This window comes from Budorcas taxicolor, chromosome 19 (assembly GCF_023091745.1).
Source record: "Budorcas taxicolor isolate Tak-1 chromosome 19, Takin1.1, whole genome shotgun sequence".
NCBI lineage: Eukaryota > Metazoa > Chordata > Mammalia > Artiodactyla > Bovidae > Budorcas > Budorcas taxicolor.
Window position 1 is genome coordinate 40,572,733 of NC_068928.1, and position 9,780 is coordinate 40,582,512.

Sequence of the window (9,780 nt, forward strand, 5' to 3'; positions counted from 1 at the left end):
TTAATTAGTTGTTGATGGACGTTTGATAGAGGGGATACTGCATGATCTTCTCATGATAAGCCTGACTTCTATATCTGGTAGATTATCCTGCTTAGTCTGTGAACACCCTTCATCAGTGGCTGCTAAATGAAGATCAAATCGAAGAGAAACTGATTTTTTCCTTAATCGAGGGTTATCTTTAAAGAAGGAGCCTTCCCATTCTTTAATAACTTCATCCACTTTCTCTGTCCTGAAATGATAAAATAAATCTTCCTATATGAAGAAGTACAGCTATAGTAAAAAACATGTAATATGTATTGTATATGAATGATAAGAAATGTATATAACATATTAAATTTTAAGTTACAATTTATAATTTACATTGTGACAGTTAAATGTGCATTCTTTAAAAATCATATGAATAAAATTTCTAAGCGGTTCTATGGAATTTTCATGTCTTGGCCATTTTTTTGGAAAAATGATGAATAAAGGATTGAATACTTCATCTGAGTTTTTATATATTTATTCATGTCTGATTAAAAATCACAGTATGTAAAATTATGTTTAGACACATTCAAAGATTACTGAGATTACTCAATTGAAGTTAATTTCTTTTGCATGTGTTCATTATTATTTCTAAGTGAAAATTATTTTACTTACTGAATTGTGCCATGAGCTTCAGTGCTTTCTTTCACAATATTTCCATTTAATATTGCCTGTTTGGTCACTGTTTCCACTTTTTCATCCTCATACTTTTGTGGGACTTTTGTTGAAAAAGATATTTCGTTTATAATGGCTGTGAAAATATTATTTATGAAATATTAAATTACAACAGTCACAGTACTATTCACAGTACTATTATATACTAAGTACTAGTCAGAATGTGTATGTCAAACTTTATTCAAATATTGCTGTTTTTGCTAGTTTAGAATATTTATAATAAATTCTTATTAAATATTATATAATATATTATTATATAATATATACTTTATATTATTTTAAATAATATATATATAAATTACATATCATATTATTAATAAATTATAATAAAAATATAATAACTAAAGTGAAGTGCCTATAAATGGCACTTCACTTTTCAGGTTAGTTAAATCACAAACTCACCTGAAGGTAAAACAAAACCGACTCTACTTGTGGTAGGTTTTTGTTCTTTTTTCCCACCTTGGATACTACCATAATATCTGAAATTGGAAACAAAATTATAGGAGCAACATTGTATTAGCATGTAATTGAAACAAATGCTCTCCAATAAGAGAATGGATAAACTGTAGCTTAGTTGGTAAAGAATCTGCCTGCAATGCAGGAGACCTGGGTTTGATCCTGGGTCAGGAAAATCCCCTGGAGAAGGAAATGGCAACCCACTCCAGTATTCTTGCCTGGAGAATTGCATGGACAGAGGAGCCTGCCAGGCTACAGTCCATGGGGTCACAAGAATCGGACAGGACTTAGCGACTAAACCATCACCAATACAAAGGAAATACTATCTAACAGTGAAAATAAGTGAACTAAAGATACACTGTATCTGTAGGGAACAATCTCCCAAGTATAACATTGAGTAGGGGGGAAGAAAGATTGTAGCTAGCTAATTTTACAAAGATTAAAATATATGCAAAACAATTCCCCATTTTGCTTAGGGATATAAATATAATGAGACTTATAAGCATCAGACCTGGGAGCCAGGTTAGACTGATGGAGGGGGATAAGATGGGTGGGGGTGTGGTTTAGGTGCTGGGGTGGGAATTAGGGGGACTTCAGTAACATTATGAATGTTTCACTTCTTAAACATAGGAGTTCATTATATTTTTCTTGATAACTTTTGTAACTTTATCTTAAATAAATTTAAGTGAATGTTGCTCAGTCATGTCCGACTCTGTGACCCCATGGACTGTAGCTTGCCAGGCTCATATGTCCATGGAATTCTCCAGGCCAGAATACTGGAGAGGGTAGCTGTTCCTTTCTTCAGGGGATCTTCCCAACCCAGGGATCGAACCACGTCTCCCACATTGCAGGCGGATTCTTTACCATCTGAGCCACCAGGGAAGCCCAAATACCTGTGTATCTTAAATATAGGATAATAAAACTTTAAAAATTGTGTTAAAGGAATGTTAAAGACCACCTTATCAACATCTTGAATGATTAGGGATTAAACCAAATCTACAACCATTTTATTTAATAATAAATGAATTATATGTATACAGCTATATAATTTATTTACATAGCACTGTTTTAAGCACTTTACAAACATTAATTCATTTAATCCTCAGCAATTCTGAGGTAAGCATTTTATAGATGAGAAACTGAGACAAAGAGAGATTCAATAATTTGCCCAGCAACACTTAACTACTAAATGGTATTTTTAATTCAATTTGTGTTTTTCAAAGATTTGGTAAATGTTAAAACTTATTATAGATGATAGTAGTTTCACCCAGTTTTATAGAGGACTCAGAATTCTGACAAGGCAATGGCACCCCACTCCAATACTCTTGCCTGGAAAATCCCATGGACGAAGGAGCCTGGTGGGCTGCAGTCCATGAGGTCACTAAGAGTTGACTGAGCGACTTGACTTTCACTTTTCACTTTCATGCATTGGAGAAGGAAATGGCAACCCACTCCAGTGTTCTTGTCTGGAGAATCCCAGGGACGGGGGAGCTTGGTGGGCTGTCATCTATGGGGTCACACAGAGTTGGACACGACTGAAGCGACTTAGCAGCAGCAGCAGCAGAATTCTGAAGCAAGCACAAATAAAGCTTTATTTTTCTGGGAATATTGAAAATTGTAGGTTGTGCTGTGCTCCAAGTCATATGACCTTACAAGTGATTGCAGATTATGAAACTGTGTGTGAATTATTAAGAATCCCTCTTTTAATGCCTTTTGTTGTCAGAGCATCTGGAAGTCTTTCAAACCGTGTACATAGAACAACATTGCTTTCCATGGTTGTAATATAATAATAGTAACAACAGTATTACTAATAGTATTATTATTATTTTGGAGTTTGATGTGTGCCTGGAGTGGGCCCTTATGGGAAGGGGAAAAGCAGTAATGTGTGAATTTTTCAAACACTCTTCGTGGGTGGTCTGTTGGAGGCACTAATTCTATAAGGGGTGAATGGCAGGGAAAGTGAGAATGTTAAGGAAGGTCTTCTTTGTAGTGATGGAAGATCATTTCCATTTTGTTCCAGGCTTGCTTGTGCTCTTTCTTGTAGCTCAAGTCCCTGATTTTGGCTCGTCTATTCATAATTTAGTGTGTGCTTAGTCGCTCAGCCATGTTTGACTCTTTGCGACCCCACAGATTATAACTTGCCAGGCTCCTCTGTCCATGGGATTTTTCAGGCAAGAATATTAGAGTGAGTTGCCATTTTCCTTTCCAGGGGATCTTTCCACCCCAGGGATCAAACCCACGTTTCCTGTATTGCAGAACGATTCTTTCCCTGGCTGAGCCATCGAGAAAGTCCCTGATAATTTGAGGGGGCTGGAACTAGTTCTCCCACTAATTTTTTTGCAGTGCCTATTTTGTGGTAGGAACTCAGTGATCATGCCTTGGTAATGATAGGTTTTTAGATTTAATTTTTACGACTACATCAGTGACCTAAGGGGCTCTATATTTCTGGTCATTCACTAAATGGAAATTAGGTACCTGATTTCTTCCTTTTCTAGGAGGCGGCGATATGTTGCGATTTCCTGTTCCAGCCTCATCTTGGTGTTGAGGAGCATTTCATGCTCTTGAAGCTGCCTTTCAATGCCGCGCCTTACTTCCTGTAGCTCTTTTTCTAGTCCTTCAATCACTGCCTCTAGGTCTTGCAGCTGCATCTGGTAATGTTGCTCACTGGCATGTAGGGAGTTTTCAAGACCCCTTTCCTGTTTTATACAGATCTTCATCAGTGAATCAAGGAAACAAACTGTGTCTCTGAAATCTGATTTGCAATGTCTTCATTCGGTTGAGTTCTTTCTTTAAAAGGTTGCAATAATTGTATAGCGCTTATGCAAGAGGTATTTCCTTACAGCCTTAGGTATGGCCCAACTTTTAAAAAGTTGTATTTTCTATCTACAGCTAGAGAGTTTTCTATTTCCAAGGAAACCTGTGATCATTCATATGCCCTCCCCCAAAGGAATCTGCAGTATGATTAGTTTATTATCACCCTGATTTATTTGATTTCATAAATATTGAAAAGTATAGAATGTTAAATATTAAAGCCAGAGCAGACTCCTTATAAAAGGCATTTTTGGAAAGTGTTTAATATTTTTCTATTAGAAGTCTTTGTAGCTTGGACAAAAGACTCCTCCACTGTTAGGACTTTGGATAATGACAAAAGCTCTTTGCCCTCATTCTAACATTTAGAGAACCCCAGGGTTCTGGAGTAAGGATTATTTCATTATTTTAAGTGTGAACTAAACCTTCAGTGAACTGATGATCGACATGGCCATAATGGAGGCGGGGCGCTAGTTGAACTAGGTCAAATGGATAGAATTCAGTGCCCTGATTTTTAGTTTTTCACTGTCCAGTAATGGATATTACTCCTTCCCTCTCCTAATCAGATAACATCTGGGGACCCAACGGGCCAGCCGCCTTGAGGTCATTCTCACCACGGCATGGAGAGATTCAATTTCCACTTGCAGGTGGTGCCACTGGCGTCGGGCTTCCTTGAGTTCTGCTTGAGCTGCCTTTAAAGCCTCTTCATCTTTGTCCATTTTTTTGCTTAGATCTTCTTCCAACTAGAAGAAAGCCAACAACAACAATAATAGCAGCAACAACGACAACAAAAAGGGCACTTTTGAAAATGAGACCTTTAAAAGCAGTTATAGACAAATAGTATAGGAATCAAATCTTTTTTCTTTAAACTACAGATGTATGTTCTGGTTGCTGCTCAGTCACTAATTAAACACATGCGTGAGTTAATTGCACTCGGTTTTCTCAGATGTAAAACGAACCTCGAAACTCCTTTCCTACCATGACCGTCTATGAAATGCAGAAAAATACATTTTAATGAGAAGTAAGTTTGCAAGGCCTAAGTTTGAGACCTCTGATTCTTAACTTTCCACTATTTATGGCATCATTAAAGAAGAAAGATAGAATTTAGCTACTAGTTTCCCCTTCCCCCACTTTTTTCTTATAAGCTGCTTAATGAATTGCTTATTTCTGGGACTGGATATATGAACAGGAAGTAAATACTACTAGAAAATATATTATGAATAATTTAGAGAGTTAAGTTATCATAGGCATCAGAGATTCTAAAATAGACTTCTATATTAAAAGAATCCACTGTTGATTCACCTTTTTCAAAATGATATTTTTAGAAGGCACGCTAACTTTGGATATCTAGGGTAGTAGCAAAACGGCATCTTTAAAAACTGCTCTCTAAATGTTCTCATATTAAATAATGAGTTAATTATCTTATATTCAACTGTAAGTGTTCTTATGCTGATTCTGGGATTGAATGAAAGTGTCTTTTGACAGAATTCTCAACATTTGGCCCGAAGAACGGTAGGAGCAGTGTATGGAATTGATTGTACTATTCTGAGGCAAAAATTAGAACTTTCTAATGTTCATATAAAAATACATTTTAAAACACACAAAAATTAATTTGGTGGTACAATAGATTTTTTTTAAAGGAAATATTGGATTAAATGAAAGTCAATAAAGTATAGTTCAAGGAATTAGATGACAAAATTCATTTGCTGTGTCACTTATCCTTAGTGTTAGGTTGGCAAAACAAAGCAGCAACACGTATTAGAGAAACCGCAAAAGAGGACAAGAACCTCAGAAATGGAAGAGCATAAGAATTCTGATATCTACTGGATTTTGAGTGGGGAGCTGGCAGCTAGGCTTGTGTGGTAGCTAGATTCCAAAATGGCTCTCAGTGAATCACACCTCCCCAAATTCATGTCCTTGTTTGGTCCTGTTCCACACTGAATCTGGGATGACTTGTGTCTTGCCTTAGTCAGCAGAATATAGAAAATGTGCCAGTTGTAGGCCTTAGGAAGCCCTGACAACTTCCACTTCTGTGCTTTCAGGGGCCCTGGTTATATTTTGGGAGCCTCAGTGCATAAGAGGTCCAGATACCCTGTTGGAGAGATTCTGTAGAGGCCAGATGGAGGGAAACAGGCCCAGCTCTCTCAGCTGAGCCAGCGTTCCAGAAATGTCCTGCCAAGGTGCCAGACGCAGGAGTAAGCCACGTTGGCTGTCCCAACCTAGTTGTGCCCCAAGATGCCTGTGGTCCCGGCCAATGTCATGCGCGGTGGAGGAATCACCCCCGCTAAACCCAGTTAACCCATAGCAGTATGAAAGACAATACAATTGTCTTTTTAATTCACCAAGTTCTAGAGTGGTTTGTTATATAGCTGTAAATAACTAAAATAGCTTACATTTATTTTGTAATAATTAAGTAATCATGCTTTCTCAAATTTATTCTAGTTGATTTTCTGAATTCTTTGGGAAAAAAAGAAGTCCCCTAAAGTAGTTTTATGTTAAAAGGAAACAAAACTTACTGTAGTCTTGCTTTTTCACTTTAGTCTTTCAGCATTGTGATTTGTAAACTAAGTAACTTGTATTTCTATTATTGCACAATAAAATGTTTATTTGGTTTATAATTTTCAGAAATTGTCATCTATTAATTGTTTTCTTCTCTTTGTAAAAGGTGAGTGAATTCTTGCAACACTTCAAATATCTCAGTGAATTTGCTTCATTTGAGATGCTGATCATTCTTTATGAAGACTGAAAATGTTACCTAGAGATTAAATTTATGATATTACTAAAAATGAATTACTAATGCGATAACATCCTATGATTACCCAACAATATTTTTTTCCTTTTTGGTGATGTTCTTAAGTAAACTCTTTGCTGTGTTTGGGTGCTTGGAATAGAACGTGAACTCAGATATGTTAGGTAAACTAAAAAAAAAAAAAACCCCTGAATTTCTGAAGCTTTGTTTCTAAAATAGATGTTTTTCCATTTGTTTAGAGATGAGACCTTAATTAATTGCTAAGGGTGATTGTCATTTTAAAGTGTCTATGAAATGAAGATTTAGCCCTTATTTAATTTGGCTCTTTTTCTAAACAACACTTAAATATTACATGCTTAGTAACAGAGATAAACATTTCTCACCTTTTAGTACAAAAGCAAAAAAAATCTATAGTCAAAGTGAAAAGTCCTTATTGATTTGGAGAATTTTGATTGTCCCAATTTACATCAGTTTCTGAATACCATGTTCACATACTCACATGACTTCTGTTTGTAACAGTCTGGTATAAAATCAAACTCATGAAAACATGATAGAAACCTTTTAGAAATATTTTACTTAGTTTTATCTTGCAAAGTGTGCAAGATGATAAATTCACTATAAAGCTTGTCATTTTAAAGGTGTTATTTAAATTATTTCTATAAGTAAATCCGTGATATCTTCCAAGGGTATCTGAAATGCTTCCTTCCTATAAGATGTCTAAAAGAGATTACTGTGCATCATTTTATTGTATACTGATCCGATGTTTTGTTAATGACAGTAACCTTATGATTTATATAAAAATCAAATGCATCAATCAACATTCATTTAATGGTCATTTAACAGTAATAAACACAGCCTTTCCCCCTATAGTCCCTGTCACATTGCAGTAAAACCTAAATTCCTTCCCCAGTATATGCTGCATTGAAAAGGAAATACTGTACCTCAGAGAGGCCGGGACAGGAATTGGATAGACATGGATTGTCTCCTTATCCTGGAAGATGCCTGTCTGTATGAAATCATTACCTGGATCCTTGTTGAGAGCACGGTCTCTATCTGATTTCTGGTGAGGAGCTTTTCATAGTTTGCCCTGATCTCATTGAGTAGCTGGGACAGCTCCATTCTTTTCCCATCCTCCACCTTGGCTAACAGAACCTTATCGATAGGATGAGTCTCTGCGGCAGAACCTGCTCTGTCTGCATCGCGAGCAGAGAGAGCGCCACGGAGTCTTAAAGATACAGAGCTCCCTTTTTTCAGAAGCCATGGAAAGCTCTGGGTTTCTCATCAATTATGCAAATATTTAGTAAACCCTTTTCTCCTATTGTTGATCTGGTAGAAGTGTCAATCTCTCCATAAAGGAACCAAAAAAGGAAGACAGTCTCAGTATTCGTGGATTGGGTCTCTATAAAATTGAGCACATTTGGCAGAGGGAAGTTAATATAGCTTGTGGAAAGAAAATGGGGCATAACATAAAGAAAATTGTGTTTTGTTTTCCTAAAATATTACATGGAAATAAACCTGGGCTTAAAACATGGTACCTAAGCTTTTCTTTTATGACTCTCCTCACCATTTGGATTATTTAAACAGAAATGCTATGGGAGGGCATTAGAATATGTTGTAAACCTTGAATATTCTGACAGTTATGGAAAAAGTGACCATTATATTCAGCTGACGGCTGTCATAAGCTGCAAGATTGACTGATTGTATTTCTCTTAAATACGTACTGCTTGACTTGTGGTGGGCGGCTGGCCTGATGGCAGAGTTTGATATATTGAGGTGAATTTCTGCAGGCATATTACAGATGAAGCTATGGCTGGAGATAAGTGCTAATAGAGGATGAGAACTGACAGTTAACATTTCCAACATTTCAACAAGGTTGAAGAAATACAACAAGACAGCCCCTGTGCTGGGTGTGTTAAGAAATAAGAAATAAGATATATTGTCGGATTACTCTTTCATGAGTAAACATAGAGTTCATGACAACTCCTGCATACTCATACATTTGTGCAGCTCTTCTAACTTTATAAAGCACCTTTACATCTGTCATTCTGTTTACTTGTCACAATCCCTGTCATTTTGTAAACTGTAAAGATGATAAGTCTGTGCAGGAGGGCTTAGGGCGTCTTTCCCAAGGTCATATGGTGATTGGTGATGTAATGGCCTCCTTGGGACTGGGCTTTGATCCCTTGGCTGTATTCCAAATACTATCTAGTCTGCCTCCGCGTAATGTCTCTCCCCACCTAAATTCCTTGTTTAGCCTGAAAAGCTGGCTGCTGGGTATGACTGAAATATTTTAAAGGCTAGATCTATCACTGTTATTTGTAGAGTGGCTTGGCTGAAATCGTATCTGGAGTGTAGTTCAGGAAATAATCGATCTTTGGCTCTGGTGCTCACAGGGCCTTTGAATGTACATTATGCTCTTTTAATTTCTGAATTAACTCTCTGCTGGCTAGTCCAGTCTGTGCCGGGCATTCTCACAGTCCCCTCCAAACAAAGCTGGGCACCCAGAACTCCTGCTGAGAGGTGAGGTTCCAGGTCATTCCTCTGCTCTGTTTAATTTGGCCCTCGCCTCCTCCACCCTCCCCATTGGTCACAGTGGATTGGTCTAGAGGTGGACACTTAACCCAAGAAGAGTCAATCTGTAGGTCAGAGACCTGTGAGGTAGCCTGGCCCAAAAGCTCTGACTAAAGAGCATTGCTTATGATTATTTAGGCCAAACTGATTCTCTTTTTTGGGTAATTGCAACTGAGAAATGGGAAGAGAAACAGGCATTGATAGTGCAAGGAGAATCAGGAAAGAATTAAACTCTTATTACTTTAAGCAGTTCTTGCTAATCTTTGCCTAAAATATAGAGAGCTGAACTAGATTCCAGGCCTGGCAATCTGCATCTGAAACAAACCTCTCAGGTATTTCTACATTATAGCAGTGCTTTCCAGTAAAGAAACAGAATGTGGGCCATGAATTTAAACCGCATATGTAATTTAATACTTTCTAGTCATCATATCAATAGAGAGAAACAAGTGAAATGAATTTTCAAACATTTTATTTAACCTTAAATATCTAAGATACAT

General features: G+C 37.0%; 1 protein-coding gene across 1 annotated transcript; it reads right to left on the reverse strand.

Annotated features, from left to right (window-relative positions):
- Positions 1-7,831, reverse strand: KRT222 (keratin 222). The gene is made up of 6 exons (XM_052658893.1): positions 7,736-7,831; positions 4,578-4,706; positions 3,631-3,851; positions 1,102-1,178; positions 640-775; positions 1-229 (listed from the first exon to the last, which is right to left on the reverse strand). Exons 1-6 carry the CDS (start codon positions 7,829-7,831, stop codon positions 1-3), a joined length of 888 nt encoding a protein of 295 aa, XP_052514853.1.
- Positions 7,832-9,780: the final 1,949 nt, after the last annotated feature.

Coding starts and splice junctions, on each gene's coding strand:
- KRT222 (XM_052658893.1), bottom strand. CDS start 7,831: ATGGAGCTGTCCCAGCTACTCAATGAGATCAGGGCAAACTATGAAAAG. Junction 776..1,101: donor CGGTTTTGTTTTACCTTCAG/GTGAGTTTGTGA, acceptor ATATTTTCACAG/CCATTATAAACGAAATATCT. Junction 230..639: donor GAAGCTCATGGCACAATTCA/GTAAGTAAAATA, acceptor TTATCATTTCAG/GACAGAGAAAGTGGATGAAG.